Genomic DNA, 17,237 nt, shown 5'->3' with positions numbered 1-17,237 from the left:
GCCTTTTATAACTTGATTTGTTGTAATAGATAATAGTCTAAAGAACTAAGCAGATGTAATTGTTCTGCTATATACTATGTTCTGTTGAGTGTGTCTATGCATGCTCCCATTATGTCAGCATTTACATGGCTGAAGGGCGTTTGTCCTTTTGCTTTTCCCTAAGGGACTTGCTGGTATCTCATAATTATGTCTGAAATGTGTGGAATGAATGGGCGTGGTGGCTTTTTGGCCCTTGTTAATGATATTGTTGTGGTTGCCACAGCATTTGGTCATGCCAAATTGTCTCTGTGTGTAGTGATACCCTCACCGCATGACTTGCATTTGAGCCATGCTGGATACTGAAATAATGGTGTCATTCTCTATCATAGCTGAGATGTTGCAATAGATTGTCTTGACCTTTCATTGTTGTCCTTAGGGAGGGAAAGATTCTCACAATGTGATTCCAAGCAGTTTGCTTCATCCTGGCTTTGGTTCCCTTCGTCAGAGGTTGGCTCTCAAGAAGCATTTTATCCCACAGATTAATAGAGCTGCATTTCTACATGCTCAAATGGACCCAGTACATCATATGCATAAAGTTGTTTAATTCTGGTTGCAGTGATTGATTGTCTTAAGTCACACTTTCTTAGGGGACTGTTGACTAGGAATAGGACCACTTATTATCTTTTAGATCCAATACCAATAATTTCAAGTCCAATATCATCTATAACGATACCAATACAGGTACTTCTATTAAATTGATTTTTTGTGAGTTCTTGGGATAAAATGGGTATTTTAAAATATAATTTAAAATAATTCTTCATTTATTATTATTATTATTTATGTATTTATTTTTTTTTACAATTGTGAGCCTAAACAGAAAATTATTAAACTTCTGTTTTGTTTACCCTTACAAAATGTAACCATGGTTTCACTACAGTAACTATAGTTTAACCATGGGATTTAGTTAAACCATAGTTACCACACAATTAACCATGGCAAAACTATGGTTAACTATTTTTGTAATTACTTAACAATTACACACAATTATAAAATTATAAGAAATAAGTAATGTCACCTTTATCTGCAAATGTTCTTTGTTTTTGAGAAACGGTCCAATTGTTGATGATCGCAGACCCCCGAAAAAGCGGAAAACAATGCAAACAGAATGGTCCATCATGGGTATTTTGGCAGCATCTTCAAGGATTGTTATGCAGTCCATTTCCAGTGGATGTGTTGTTGAAAGTTAAATATCAAAATCTCTAATTTAACACTGACAGCTCTACAGCCTTGATTTGACCTGAGAAAGAGATCTCGGATATTTGTGCTTCATTAACTCATACTCAAGACTGTGGCGGCCTACGCACTAAAGTTTGCACTGTGTCATGAGTAGGGATGTGCGAGACTAGTCGACTAAACGGTTCTGATGCTGCTAGTCGACACTGGACTTACTAGTCGGTTAATATTTCCCCCCCATTAAACTGATCATCATTTTTACACATTTACGTTTGGCTTTATATTTTTACATAGGCTGCATTTAAATTACTGTCATATTAATGTTACATATTTTAAATAGAATTAATAATACAAATATTATTTAAAAAAGAGAATTTCTGGAGCAGATACAGAGTTTAATTTCACCTCAGGCTGCGCGTGCGTCTTCCCTCTCTCACTCGCGGCGCGTGCAGGAAAATGTCCTCTCACTAGACAAGAAAACTCAGCAAAGTAGTTATAAAATCAATTCGGTGGTGCGGGAATTGGCTTTCCAAATGTTTGAAAGTCCCTATGGATGTTTTCACATTTGAGTCTTCTTTATATCTGTGCATGCTTGGATGTTATTTTTCCGCTGAGCAGGCTTTTCAAGTGCAGGATAGACGCCTCAGGTGAGTCAAGTCCCGTATTTCACCGGACCATGTTGACGTATTAATTTTGCTCATCCAAAAATGTATTCTTTTGAGTAAGTAGCCTAGAAAATAACTGTTTTAGGCTAGGTATGCCATTTTCTTTTTTTTTTAATCTGCTGATTAAGAAGGCTATTTTCAATGAGGTGCGGACTGCTTAACGGGTTAAACTATATTTTATTCTGTGTGCACGTCATGTTTAGAATACATTAGGTTTATTGTAGGCTACATCACAGGCCTATTTTTTTCTATCCTATAGCTACTTTTTTTAACTGTTATTGGTTGACGTTCTTTACCGAAGAAATACGTGCAACTTTTCAGCGCATTTTTTGCTCTCTCATTGGTTTGGCTTAGTCTACCTGTTAATTATTTTCAACAATGTCCTGACTGTTTTAATATGTTAAGTAACTTTTACTTGGTGATTTTCGTTTAGAACAGGCTTTTAGGGTTGTTCCATTGATCCTGCACTATTCAATTGTTTTCAATAAATATGCCTGTTAAATATTCGCTAACGTTGTTTCAGTGAATGCGTGTCATGTTCTATATTTAAAGTACAATGATCATAATTCAAGGCGAGCACGTCGCAGATAAATGCTCCTTTTCAGTGGAATTTAGCATCGGATTTGGAATAGATTAAGTATTTTAAATGGGTCACATAAAAATTTTTTAAATTGTTTTCTGAAGGTTGGTTTCTCTTTAGACTAGTCGACTAGTTGGTTACAAAACTTCCGTTTAAACGACAGTCAAATTAGTCGTAGCGCACATCCTTAGTCATAAGCTACTTTTCCACCATCGGGCTGAACAATTCTTGTGGTGGAGCCATGCCATTCTGTACAGATCCAGGGCCTGTTGGCATGTTTATGGTTTCTTTTTACATTATGGTGCAGTGAAATCGAGATTAGAAAGGACTGATTGAGCCAGTGACCAATCATGATTTGCTACGTCACTACAAGCCTTCTACCAGCATGGTTCTCTGTCCTGTGGATGGTTAGCTAACCATGCTAAAAAATCCAGGTCGGGAGTGGTTTTTAGTTGTACTGTACCAAATCGTGATCAAGTGGAAATATTACTGGAACCATTAGTCACCATGCTCAGACCCGTTGGGCCTGTTGATGAAAAAGTACTTGTAGAATGCTGAAAATCCATTGATTTCAATGGTGAGTGTGTGTCGCAAGGAAAAACATAAGGGTTTGTAAAAGTAATTCACCGCCTTTTGTTGCAACACACTCTGACGTAGGCATTCGCTGACCAATGAAAATTTCAGAGAGGCTGGTACAGTTATCTTTTGGAAATCCAATTGGCTGCATTCCCGCTTGGTTTCAAACTGACCCGGCACTTTCCACACCATCAAAACGCATCTTACGCATTCCAATCCGTCAAACGCTCCATCAGAGATTTCTCTAGTGTGTAGGTGCCCGAAGTCATAAACACAGTTTGTTAGAGGTCTGAGAAGGAGAGAGGGAGGGAGGATATAGCAGTGTCATCAGTGTTCCAGCCTCCATCTGCTCAGCATTGGATAGAGAATTCCCACGCTCAAAGAAATAACTTGCCCTTATAAGGGATTGTGGGTATTCTAAACTCATGGAGGAGGAGACTAAGGCCTCAGCATTGCCAACCCAGCTGCTGTATATGAACGCTTAATGGATCTCCCATTGCTGAGGCACAGTACTGTACCGTGCTCCTAGACCAGTCCTGGAAAAAGGAGGGCTGGTTGTGGGTTGGACCCAGGCTTCTGGGTAAGTAGGATATTTGGAGTTCCTTTGCAACGAGTACAGTTTTGCCTGCTTATACTTCAGTGCAACTTTTTTTCAACAGAGGTGAGAAAAAATTGGGCACTGCAATAATGTAATGCTGGTCCTTTCAATCCACACCTCCCTCTTCACCTATTGGCTGTTGCCAAAGTGGGTGTGACCCAACTCATTTCCATCCACTAGAGCTTGAAAAGAGAGCTGGAATAGTATGATTAATGTTCTTTCACTGTAGATTTCTTCCCTCATACATCAACCCACTTCTGTTGGAGAAGTGAAAAGGAGTATTCCTTCTTGGAACTTTTAAGGAAACTGACCACAGCACTGCCTTTGGAGAAAAAAAAAAAAAAAAAGGGAAAACTACCTTTATGGAAAATGTGTATGCCTGTTTAGATCATCTCTGGTTCCATGCAGGATGTACCAGCACATGGAAAACCAAAGTAGGCCTTAAGACCTGAAACATACTCTATGCAAGTACAACGCAAACACTTTTTGGTACTCAAGCTCGATTTTAATCTTTTTGTGTCTGATGACAATTCAAAACACAAGTAGGTGTTGCATTCTCAGTGTTGCCACAAGGGGCACAATAGCTTTTGAGTAAACTGTCTTCTTCTACAGACAATTTTCTTTTTCAGGTCAACTACTGTCATGGCGGAGCAACAGTTTGGAGCAAAGTTAAAGTTTGTGAAACTACTAAGGGTGGGTAAAAATATCAGATGCATCACGATCTTCATTTGAACTATCTCGATATCGATTCTTAAATCCCAAGATCGATCTTTTACTCTATGCGCAGCCCTCCACTACAATGAGAGGAAATCACTTGCATTTGCAACCAAATTTCGCGCTATGCGACTAAAAATGTATATGTTGGGGGCATGGGTAGCTCAGCGAGTAAAGATGCTGACTACCACCCCTGTAGTCGTGAGTTTGAATCCAGGTCGTACTGAGTGACTCCAGCCAGGTCTCCTAAGCAACCAAATTGGCCCGGTTGCTAGGGAGGGTAGAGTCACATGGGGTAATCTCCTTGTGGTCGCTATAATGTGGTTCGCGCTTGGTGGGGCTTGTGGTGAGTTGTGCGTGGATGCCGCGAAGAATAGCGTGAAGCCTCCACACGCGCTATGTCTCCGTGGTAACGTGCTCAACAAGCCATGTGATAAGATGTGCAGATTTACGGTCTCAGACGTGGAGGCAACTGAGATTCGTCCTCCGCCACCCGGATTGAGGCGAGTCACTACACCACCACAAGGACTTTGGGAATTGGGCATTCCAAATTGGGGAGAAGAAGGGGAGAAAATAAAAAATAAAAATGATAATTTTTTATATATATATATATATATATATATATATATATTTGGCAATTGGCTGGTAAATGTTTAGATTTCACTCACCAGTGAATTAATTGTGAAATATAGTGGTGGAGTATTCAGCAGAGAGATCCTTTCACTGCGTGTTGAGAGTAAAAGTTGTTCCGTTCATTGTGTGTCCAAAGACGAGATTCACTCAACCCATTTGTCTCTGAATAATGTATCTTTTAATACCCTTTTTAATTCTTTACAGTCGGTTGTTGATCATAAACAACAAAAATGAAGCATTTAATTCTAATTAGGCATAGTACAGATGAGATAAAGCCATTCGAGTCTCTCTAGTTAACATGTGCTTATGTAAAGACGCTGTTTACAGAAATACAGGGTTCCCTTAAAGAGACAGTACCGGTTTTTAACACGTGTTCAACAAATAAATGTAAATACCTGTAAATAGTACAAATTATGCAATTAAACAATAGAAATGTAACAAAATATATGCTATATAATATATTTATTGATTAAATACATTGATTTGTTCATTTTTAAAAAGCTAAAATCAAAATGATGAAAAACTAATAAAATATAATTTGTAAAAATAATATTTTCAAATTGTACCTAGTTAGAAAGTCCCCTGTATAATTCACGTAATTAGCTGGGAGAGAATTTATTTCATATGTAAGAAAAAGTGACATTATAACTGAAATATACCCATATGAATCGATATCGAATCGGAATCATAATCGAATCAAATTTATAGCTTGTGAATCGGAATCGATTCAAATCGGTACCCAGCCATAGAAACACATTTTTTGTTAACTACCTGAATAACAGTCCATCCATTTTAATGGTGCAAAAATTTTATGGCAATTCTATCACCCCCTAGAGCACTGAGGTTTGATACCACCACAGTATTGCAAGAAGTCATATGAAGTATGTTCAGCAGGACCGTGCATTGGTCGAGCATTCGTGTCAGCATTTGCGGTCTTTTGTTAAGTATGTTTCTGGCCAAAGTCCTCTGAAAATATGTTCGGTTCAGTGGGGTAAAACCGACACTCACACTACCATGTGAGGTGATGTATGATAGCTCAAAAAGCCCAGAGATGAGAGGAAACGAGATAGAGAGAAGAAAGAATCAATGTGAAACTATGATCCAAGTCTGAGTGTGCTTTACTTTCTTAGTCAACAAATAACTTCCTGAATTGCATGTAGCACAGTGACCTTGTTTAGTTATATCACAACAAAGCGTTATATCTTCTGATTACTACATAGCAGTGACTCTTTAAATCACTCATTCTCATCCTTGCTGTCCCAGTTCTGTGCTGACTGTTTAACACCCACATGTATTGCATTCTTCTTTTTTGACATCACAGCACTTCCACATTCTCATCTTTCCCTTTGTATTTTTTTTCTCTCCATCATATACTTCCCTCGCTCCCTCCCTCATGTACTCCCTTTCAAACATGTCTCATGGGTGTCCCATAAGTCCCCTCACTACCTCCCTCCACAGGTCTTATAAATGTAATCATTGCAGTTTGTTTTGCAAAACTGTTCCGTTCTCCATTTTTTTTTCTTACGTTTACTCCCATCCTATGATGCCTGTGGGCTTTTTCCAGTATCAGGCTTTTCTCACTACTTCCATTGCTCAAGGCCCTGACACATTAGTAAACAAAGAAAGATGAATTGTGCATTTTCTTTGCGACCAAATTCCCAGGGAGAGTCTTAAAGGAATAGTTCACCAAATGAAAATTCAGGCATTGTTTACTCATTTTCATGTGTTCCAAATCTGTATGACTTTATTTTTTCCGTGGAAGACAAAAGGAGGAATACTTTGTTCCATGCAATTACAGTAAATCTGGACTGACGCTTTCAAGCCTTAAATAGAATGCAAAAGCACCATAAAAGTATCCATACGAGTCAGCCACTGAATAACTTAAATTCCGGTCAGTTTATCACACAAATTCTATTCTATGCTTCAAAAGACATACGACTACTTTTATTATACTTTTATGTTGCTTGCCACATTCATTATAATTGCTTTAAACAAGCAGGGAATAAATCATTCCTTTTTTTAATTTTTTTTATTATTATTATTTTAGGGTCAACTGTTTCTTTAAAAACTAAAGGAAGAAAGTGAAAGAAAAAAACACAGCAATAGTGAAAGAACCTGCTTTATGTTGTTAGAGATGCAGAGTTTATGATTTTTTTTCTGCTGTTAGAAGTATTGAGTTAGTGGTCAACAGAGAGGAAGTGTATTGCAAGCTCTGAACTCCTCCAGTTAGACCCAGCCGGAACCAAGGTTTCAAGTTCATTCATCAAACTTTGGATCTCCTCCCTTTCTATTCCTTTTAATCCTCATCCCTGGCCAGTGGATCCATTGTGCTGTTAGAGTGACTCGCTGCTTATGGCAGTTTATAGCTTTGATCTTCTGCCTCAGTGTAGGATTCTCAGTGCGACACAACAATTTCTACAAATAGACCTGTCCTGGTGTGAGAGTATAAATAGGCTTGTGACAGAGTAGGCGGAGAGAAGGAGGGAGGGGCAGAAATAGAGAAGAAAGAAGGAGAGAAGGGGAGGGTTTGAGTATGTACAAAGACCAAACATTTTCATAATTCTCATAACACACAATTTGAATTAAAATGCCTCTCACCCACATTGTTAGGCATTCACGAGGATCCAATTCCAAATAAACTCACGTGGACAGATAAAAATGGTTGTGGTCAGGAACAAAAGGGATTGAAAATTTGTTTTGATTTGTTTGTGCTTGGCTTGATTGAATTTCCAGAGCATTTATGAGAGATCGGAGGCAGACATAGAGGTGTCCAGTGTCTGAACTATGACTCACCACTGTGTGGCCGTCAGAAGGAGGAGAGTAGAAAAGTTAAGCATGGAGAGCATGTGCTGAGCAGCATGCACTGACGTCCCCAATAGGGGCTTTAAAAACTAAATTATTTTTTGTGACGTTGATGAAGAAAAACTTTGATATTGGTTCGACAAAGCCTTGCCTGAAAGTAAAAAAAATAAATTATTTTTTTTTAAAAGCCAACAGGTGTAAAGGTTATTTAGATCTTGAGTATTTACATTAGTAAACACAATTTGAAGAGTGATTTCAAATTTGAAAGCCATGTATTTGCTAAGGTGTTCTGGGTGGTTGCCAGGGGGCTGCTAGGCTGTTGCTAAGGTGTTCTTGGTAATTGCTAGGCTGTTGCTAATCAGTTGCTAAGGTGTTCTGAATGGTTTCTAGGGCATTGCTTAACGGTTTCTAAGATGATTTGGATGGCTGCTAGGGTGTTGCTAAGTGGTTGCTAGGCAGTTTTAGATGGTTGCTAAGCTGTTCTGGTGGTTGCTAGAGAATTGATAGATACAGATTGATAAAGGCTTTATGTTTACATTTGATCTGTTTGACAGTTGGAGGTTAACATCACAAGCATGTTCATGGTGGTTGCTAGGGAGTTGCTAGACATTTGCTTATCTGTTGCTAAGGTATTCTGAGTGGTTGGCATTACTATGTGGTTGCTAATATGTTGCACTTAGGCAGTTGCTAGAAGCTTGATAAGCTGTTCTGTGTGGTTTCTAGGCAGTTGCTGGGCAGTTGCTAAGATTTTCAAAGTGGTTGCTTGGCAATTGCTAAACAGCTGCTAAGCTGTTCTGAACTTCTAGGTGGTTGCTAGAGAATTTTTACAGACTTATAAAGCACTTGAATTTACATTACATTTGAACTGTTTGACTGTTGGATTTTTTTTCCCCACATAACAAGCATAACGGTAACGTGCTTATTTGCATATTTGCGGTGTCAATAACAATGATTGGAGGAAAATAGCTCGCGACAGACATGCCATCTGTCAATGGAGATGCTCTGCTCTTCTGTGGAAATCCAAAATTCCAAGCAAATCTGCTCTGTGTGTCTTTCGTCTTCTGAAATATGCCACGAAAACACGGAATACTGTCTCTTCATCTCGCCAGTTATCGCGTTTGCTACCACTGTTCGACACTTTACCGGTTTCCCTCAGACGCAGAACGTAAACAGCTCCTGAAAGTTTCAGCGATGGTACAAAGCGCATTAATATTTAATGAGGTAAGTACCGAGGCTTTATATGATTGGTTGTCTGAAACTTTCTGAAACATTCTAACACTGCATCGTTTCACACTGTATACCTTTGGCATCGCAACATGGGGTTAACCCCTCAAAGCGGTGCTAACCCTGCTCTGGACCAGGGTTTAACACTGGGTAAAAAGTGGTGCTAACCCCCTTTTGAAATTACGAGTATGAAATGTTGCTTTACCCTGTGTTAAAAGCGGGGTTTAGAATGAAGATAACCCGGGGTTACATGTAGTGTGAAAAGCCCTTTTTAGTGCATAGTATACGTATGTGAATTGGGAGGCAGCAAATAAGAAGATTCTGCACACAGAAGTATGTATTCTGCAGATTGAGTTATTGAGAGTAAGTAAAGGAAAGAGGCCTAAAAGTGGCCAACATGAGAACAAATAGGGTGAGAACACGACAGGCATGCGTGCTGGGAAAATAAGCCACAGTTCCATTAGTGATTTCCCACGGATGTAATTTGACCATTCTAAAGACCAGAACCCCTCACGTAACAAACAAAACCTCTGAGTGTTAGTTTATCTGCAAGAAGGCCATGTGAGGATGTGCGATGTACTCTTCCAGTGACCTGTAGGGTGACTTTGAGCCCACAGAGTCTGGGACACTCTGTCTGACTGCCGTAAGTTTTCAAAAATGAAAATTCTATCATTGTACTCACCCTCATGTTGTTCCAAACCTGTATGATTTCTTCCATGGAACACAAAAGGAGATTTTGCAGAATGCCCATAAAAGATTGGTTTTGGGTGAGTAGGCCTAAATGATTCCTGAACAATTCCTGTCTGTGTTCTGTTTCTTTGTTTTTCTTCTTTTTTTCAGTAGAGCTTTGCACTGTCATATTTCGCTCAGTTCTGTAGCAATGTACAGTAAGGTGGAGCACTGTTAAATGTCATTATTGCCAGAGATCAAAGGAATGCAATATGTCATGTTTTGAAAGATGGACATGATCAAAGTGACCTGAGAGATCAAAAAATGGGATGATTTGGAACTGTTGTTTGTTTATCTTGTTTCGCTGACAACCATTGTAATCCATTGACCGCAGCTGCTCATCATAAATTCATAAAGTTTTATTGTACACATACTGTAATGATAGCAGGGCATGTACAAAATTGAAATTAGTTTTGTAGACAAATATAAATTGTCCCAACGTATTTATTTCTTTACAAAGCTGCTTTTTTTTTTTTTCAATGACGAGAAAACATGCTAAAGCCAGAGTGTAAACAGTTGTAATTTAGGCAAAGGGTGGCTACTTGGAAGAAGTTCAAATATTTTGATATGTTTAACATTTTTGGTAACTACATAATTCCCATACATCCATCCAAAATGTAATAGTAAGGAATGAAAAGGCGCATCCAAACATTTGACTGGTAGTGTATAGTGCTCAGTGACATAGCTGTTCCCTGCTTCTGTTACACTGTAAAATCAGTGTTCCCAGATAAGAGAGAGAGAGAGAGAGAGAGAGAGAGAGAGAGCAGCTCACACTGTCTGGAAAATATTACTCCGATTCCAGCAGTTGGGGTCTCTGATTCAACTGGCATACGTAAGTGGGAGAAGGAGCATGCGGAAATGAGAGATTGATAGTAGAGACAGAAAATAGGAGGATTTATTAGCATTCATTGTTGCAACAGACTAACACCGTGTCTATACTGCAACTTTAACATGACATACTGCTGTTCTCAGATATTATAGAAAGCCTTAACAAACCTGGTTGTAAGAGAGTAGTCCATTTCATAGATCTCTATGCAAAATTATGTAATTTGGAGTGTCCAGTAGAGGGCACTGCTCTGTATGAGCATTTGTAGTGACCTTGCATTGTACGTTTCCATTTTACATCATCAATTGCAGGACAGTTTTATTCAAAGTGACTTAAAGTGCATTCAAGGTTTACATTATTACTATGCATGTTCCCTTGGAATCGAACCAATTACCTTGGCATTGCTGTTAGCACCAGTGGGCTACAGGTACCTTGGTTAAAGGTATAGTTCGGCCAAAAATGAAAGTTCTGGCATTAGTTTCTCACCCTCTTGTTGTTCCAAACCTGCATGACTTTCTGCTGACGTGCTCTCTCTCTCTCTCTCTCTCTCTCTCTCTCTCTCTCTAAGTAGGCATTAGAAGCCAGTTTTTCAAAGCGTCTTGTTGATGATTAGTAGAGATCTTTCATAAGACTCTTGCCCCTCTGAAACTTCTCAGCTGTATAAATACAGCAGTCTTGGTCTTACTGTTCTGTTTATCTGTTCTGTCTCTTTCTATTGGTGTTTATCAAACAAAGCAAATAGCTATAAATCAGACCTATTGATAAAGCTGTATGTTAAAGTTATATGTCCATGACATCAGGCTATAAACTCATGAAGTATACCACCATAATTACAAGTGAATGTGACCTGTGCACTGCGAAGTGCACATGGCCCATTTTTCTTTTTCTTGCAACTGAGCCAAGACAGAGCACATCAATCTTGCCTCCTTGACTGTTCCCTATCTGAGATCTGCCTCACATCTGCTTCAGCTTGCACTCTGGTTGGTGGGGGGAAGAAGTAGTGGGCCAAGGCAGGAAGAGAAGGAAAATTCACTTGGCATAATCGCTAGGTGCATTTCATAATTTCATCCAACTCTTAACGCTATTATGTAGCTTTCCAAAGATCTGAATAACAAATCCTTGAATCCCGGAGTCTGTCAGCATAAGATGGCATGTTTTCATACTTTTTTCCTCTCGTTTTGATGGTCGTGTGTGACTCGTGTCTAAATGTGTGTATGTATTTTGTCATTAAAGGGATAGTTCATGAAAATACTCACCTTCATGTTTTTCCAAACATGTAAGCCGTAATTTCTGTGAAACACAAAAGAAGTGTGTTAGTCTCAGTCACCCTTTACATTCACTGCATCTTTTTTCCATACAATGAAAGTGAACAGTGACTGAAACTAACATTATGTCAAACGTCTTTTGTGTTCCATGGAAAAATGTACATTTTTTTTGGTGAACTTTCCCTTTAGTATTTTCACAGGCTGGTTTTTAAGGGCAGGCGCATAAAGGGCTACTACAGGGGGCCCGAGTTTTAGCTTTCACTGTAAATCCCATTGCTCCGTCCTCCTGCAAACCAGCCGAGGGAGGCAAAGAAGGGGGAGTGTGTCACTTTTCAGAAGTACTGAGGACTGACTCGTGCCTCTGTAGGCAGTGAGGGGGAAGAGAGAGGAGAGAGAGAGGTAAAGAAAGGGAGGAAAGTGAAAGCTGAAGAAATGGCAGCTGGGACGCTCCCACACATGGAGCAGAAGAAGTTAAAATAACAAATGTGGCACATTTTTTCAAATGAGGGGCGTTGTTTTGGAAATTTAAATCATTTATACAGTTACAGCAACAGTCTTGGAAGAACACAAAGATGAAGTATCGAGCCATGGTAAGAACCAAAGCACAATACATTCTAAACAAAACCAGCTGGGACATTTCTACAGTGTCAGTATGGGGCTTACGGTAAGTGAAATATGTGGTTGTAGTGCAAAGTCATAGAGGGGAGAGCGGGAGGGGTCTGTTTGTCTATTTATTTTTGCATTTAGATTATGTAATGATTGGCTAACATGAATTGAATGCAAGTGAACACATCACATGGAATATATACATTAGTGGTTGACCAATAACTACAGATACCAATAACTAGAGAGTGTGGTGACCAGTTGCTATATGTAAAAGCAGAAATGTATCAGCATTATCCATTGACTAGGCAGTGGAAAGTGCCTTACTATAAAGTTTTAAAAGGACCCAAAAGTATCATAACAGTAGTCTATGCAACTCATGCGTCATATTCCAAGTCTTCTGAATGCATATACAATAGGTTCTTGTGACAAACAACCTGAAAAGTAAGTAATGTTTCAGTGAAAATCTTGACGTCCTTTGCACGTTTCTGAGCGCTATGAGAGAAGCTCATTTACAGTGGCTTGCTTGTCCATGCGAGAACTTGCATTGTTTTTAACACCTATTGTGTAAAAAGGGGTTTTGAGTAAAGGGCTTTAGAAAGACATGAGGGTGAGTAAATTATGACAGAATTTTAATTTAGAGTGAGCTGTTCCTTTAATATTGAGTCACTTACATTGTAGACCCAATATAGCCAATTATTTCGTCTAGTTGTGTGCTGCCACCAAAAATAGTTTCAAACAAAGCCAAAACAGGATCAAACATTGGCAGCTTTTCTGAAATGTAACAGACAAGCTGCTATAAACAGTGAAGCGCCTCAGTGATGTTATTGTAAATTCCATATTAAAATATATATTAGTGGATTGGGAGTTTGTTGATCTTATCAGCCCCTGTCAGGCCCGAATATACTGACTGTTAGTATCTATGTTTCTGCAATAGTGCTGTTTAACAGTTTAGCAATCTCTGTATTAGAACCAGCAGTCACTGTTGAATTCCAGACTAGTTGGAGAGTGAGTGAGAGAAATTATGAAACTGCCATCTGTCATCAGCCATTCCGCCCATCTACATTTCTTCCTGTCTCTGTCATCCTCGGCCTTCTTCTGATAGTCAACAGTAACTTCAACAATCATTACACAGGACAAGAACCTCAGTGTATGAGTTTTGAGTTTTGCCGGTGTTGTCTCAGGCCTTTTACCTTTCACTAACTCAATGCTGTCATACTGTGATAAACTACGGCTGTCATTTGTCGAGCATCATTTCACATTCAAATCAACACACCTCGTGGTCAGTAGTAGTTTAGTCGTGATCATGTTTCATATCAACTTTGGGAAACATTTGCTCATAAGCAAATAACTTCTGAGGTTTGATGAATGTGTGACATCAGATTTCAGGTATTAGGTAAGGAGGGATTGCAGCATGCCTTTGTGTTACTCTGTGCAGTTTCACCCGAATTTCCAATAAGTAGCTATAGAGCACTCCTCGCAGGAAGATGCAGATCTCAGGCAGAGGAAATTAAGTTTACACAGTGGCACGCTGCTCTGAACGGCTGAGGAGATAAGGACAGCTCTAACTTTACACTGCTAGGCAAGTTTGGACACACTTGACTGAATTTTGTTTGTCATGATCTTAAAAACCTTTTGACCTAAAGGCTTATGCTTAAAGTTTAAAATTAGTTTTGCAGATGAATATAAATTGTACCTATGTTTAACTTTCTTTACAAAGCTGTTGTTTTTGAGTTGGACTGGAAAGTGACGGCAACAAGAACAGCCAACAAATGTCCAACATATAACTCTTTCAATGCTGTTTAAAAAGCATCCCAACTTTGTGACCTTTAGGGACTGTGATGACTGGACAGAAAATACTGTAAGAATGCAACTGTATAAGAGAGCCCTGCTGAGTCCAGTAAGCAGTTTACAGTTGTCCTGACTTGTGCTCTTCAAATGCCCTCTGGTTATGAATGCCTTGCATTGTCTGGCAGGCTGGAATGAAGGATAGTCGGTCACTTCATATCTTCTCCAAGTCAAAGAGTGTGTTTGAAAGTGAGTTTAAGAGTTTAGCATGTGGATGGGTGGGTACTCCGGAGCATATGATGTAAGACTCTTCACCTGTTTAGGCAGAGCCAGTCACACCTGTCTGTCAGCTTTCCCCCTGGAGCTTGAAACCCACCAGCTGACTTTCCAAACCAACACACAGCCCTTTGAACAAGGACAGCCATCGACTCAGCAGTCCAGTGTGAATTACAATGCCACCCATGGAATTTCTCACCATCTGAGAAGCAGTAATTAAAGGAGCATTGTAAGGCATCTTCTTAGGAAGATTTATCTTATTTTAGATTTTGTCTTATGTGGAAAGCATGCACTAAGGCCTATGCCAGTGTTTTGACTTGGAAATGACTTTTTTCCTTGACTTTGTATGGCTCAACATTGTTTTCTGCACCTTTAAGGGGCTGTTCACACTGAATACGTTTGCACCTTTTTTTATGTAAACATGTTATAGACAGACATTTTTGTCTGCAGTTGTTTTTTAGATGGCGTGTCAAAAAAATGTCTTGAGACACCTGCATTCTATTCTATTGGTTGTGTTGTCTAGCATTTTTTGCGGAAAAAAAAGAAAAACAGTCTAAATGCCCACTACAATGTCAATTTCATGACCATCAATAAGCTCTAAATTGTTGAAATGCAAAACAGTGTAAAAGTTGCTTAATGGTATGTTTAAAATTAAGAACATGCTCTAAAAAGCATGCTTTGGAAAAGTGCTAAAATGACCAACCACCCCCCACCCCCTACTCCCCGACCAGCTGCCGAAACATAAACTGAAGGCATTTGACCTTTTTTCACTTTTCTTTACAAAAAAAAAAAAAAAATGAAGAAAGCCAGAGCAACCCCATGTTCCTCATTACACGTGTCATCATTACTGTTTAATGTTGTGGGAAGCCTCTATGATTTATGCTTCTATCCTCAGTTTTAATCTAGCCATGGCTATACTCTGAACGTGTCTCCACCCCTTGTACTTTCCTTCTCAAGAACAGAAGAGAAGGGAAAGGTAACAAGTGAGCCAGATGACTCAATCTAGATGGAAATAGTTGGTAACCTCAAAAAGCTCAATCATAAGCAAGCAGTCAATATTTGGTTTACTTTTCCACCATTCTCATTTCTGACGAGGAGGGGAGGAACTTCACAGATTTCTAGGAATGTGCCCTTTATACACTGCCTTCATTAATTATGGAAAAATGTACAACATTCTACTGTTATATAGTAGTTTTGCGAAAAAGTTACACTCATGGCTGTATTATTATTCCCGTCCTTAGAAAAATTACAATAATATTCTGGGTTCAAGACAATTTAAGCTCAATCATTTAAAATAATAACAATAATAATAATAATGTTAAAATGAGGCACTTACAATGGAATGGAAGAGAATGGGGTATATCCATAAACATTAAAATACTTAATGTAATGCAAGTGAATGGTGACCAAAACTTTGAATCTGCAAAAATCACAAAGTCAGCATAAAAATTATTTTTAGGAATTCAGTGGGTAAATCAATGATTTGGAAGGGATATGCAAAAGTGTGGGTGAGAAACGGATCAACATTTTAAATTTTTTTTACCAAAAATCTCCACCTTTGACCATCCCAGACCAGTAGGTGGCAATATGCATGAAGAATGCAGCGTGATCTCATGAAATTTACGTGAGCATTGCAACGGTTTTTGCAAAACTGAAATTGTGCTTCATTACACATTTGGTTGCAGTTTTAAAGTGAAGTGTCCAGCGGGGGGCACCAAAACTGAGTGAAATGAGGTTGTAATCAGACAAGGTTTTTAAGGTTAATTTTAGATGGAGGTTTTAATAAGTAAAATGTACCTCCCTAACCTAAAACTTTACCCTAAACCTAACCAATAGTGTCTGAAAAGATAAATGATAGTTTTACAAAACAATCATCCTTACCTTAACCAACACCTAACCCTAACTGATAGTGTTTTAAAATGCAAAATAAAAATAAATAAATAAAAAAACATAATTTCGTGTCACTTCTATGCCACTTTCACTTTCCAATGTCTATGGCTGGACTCGAATCGTGGCCGTCAAGCCCAAAGTCCAACGCTCTATCAGGTGAGCTACCAAGCAAGCTAACGATATAGGAATAAGTGTGTATATGTAGGTGGGTATGTAATACAAGAGTTAAAATGTTTTGTTTTCAAATAATGTGTTAAAGTAAAAGTGTTTTGATATCATAACATAGCAGGGGGTGAGTAATAGAGTGTAAAATACGTTTTTATGAGATCAGAATCAGCAATTGTACTCGAGATTTGTGTGACTGATTAAACCACACAGTTGTTGTAGTGTCTCTAGTGTTCATTTCATCAGGAAACTGCAGCGAAACATGTATAGTAAAAAAAGAACTTAAATATTGATTTGGGTTTCTCACCCACACCTATCATATCGCTTCAGTATACTTTTATGCTGCCTTAAGTGCCTTTATGTGATTTTTGCATATTCAAATTTCTGGTCACCGTTCACTTGCATTGTATGGACCTACAGAGCTGAGATATTCGTTTAAAAATCTTAATTTGTGTTCTGCAGCAGACAGAAAGTCATACACATCTGGGATGGCACAAGGGTGAGTAAATTATGAGAGAATTTAAATTTTTAGGTGAACTATCCCTTTAATTCAGCAGAAATATTAACAAAATGTCTTTCTGCTGTTTTTATTGGACAAAAAGTTCTGAAAGACATCCCTTGCAGTCTCATTTTCGTTCATGTCATCTACTATGGCGTTACCTTGGGCTCTGTGGGCTGAGACTAGTCACTA

At 38.7% G+C, this 17,237-nt stretch overlaps 1 protein-coding gene across 4 annotated transcripts in view; it reads left to right on the top strand.

Moving 5' to 3' along the window:
* LOC127429875 (unconventional myosin-Ic-like) overlaps positions 1-17,237 on the top strand; it is a 68,638-nt gene that overhangs the window by 17,204 nt on the left and 34,197 nt on the right. The window contains exon 1 of one of the 4 annotated variants that reach the window (XM_051679191.1): positions 12,220-12,414. The exons of the other annotated variants lie outside the window; for them this stretch is intronic. Within the exon in view, the coding sequence (XP_051535151.1) occupies positions 12,397-12,414 (18 nt within the window). The 5' untranslated portion in view covers positions 12,220-12,396. Of the gene's footprint in view, positions 1-12,219; positions 12,415-17,237 lie in introns of those variants that run through there. 4 annotated transcript variants of the gene reach the window in all.

The sequence above is a fragment of the Myxocyprinus asiaticus genome, chromosome 39 (assembly GCF_019703515.2).
Source record: "Myxocyprinus asiaticus isolate MX2 ecotype Aquarium Trade chromosome 39, UBuf_Myxa_2, whole genome shotgun sequence".
Classification (NCBI taxonomy): domain Eukaryota; kingdom Metazoa; phylum Chordata; class Actinopteri; order Cypriniformes; family Catostomidae; genus Myxocyprinus; species Myxocyprinus asiaticus.
Note: the sequence above shows the minus strand (reverse complement) of the source record. Positions and strands in the feature narration are given on the sequence as shown.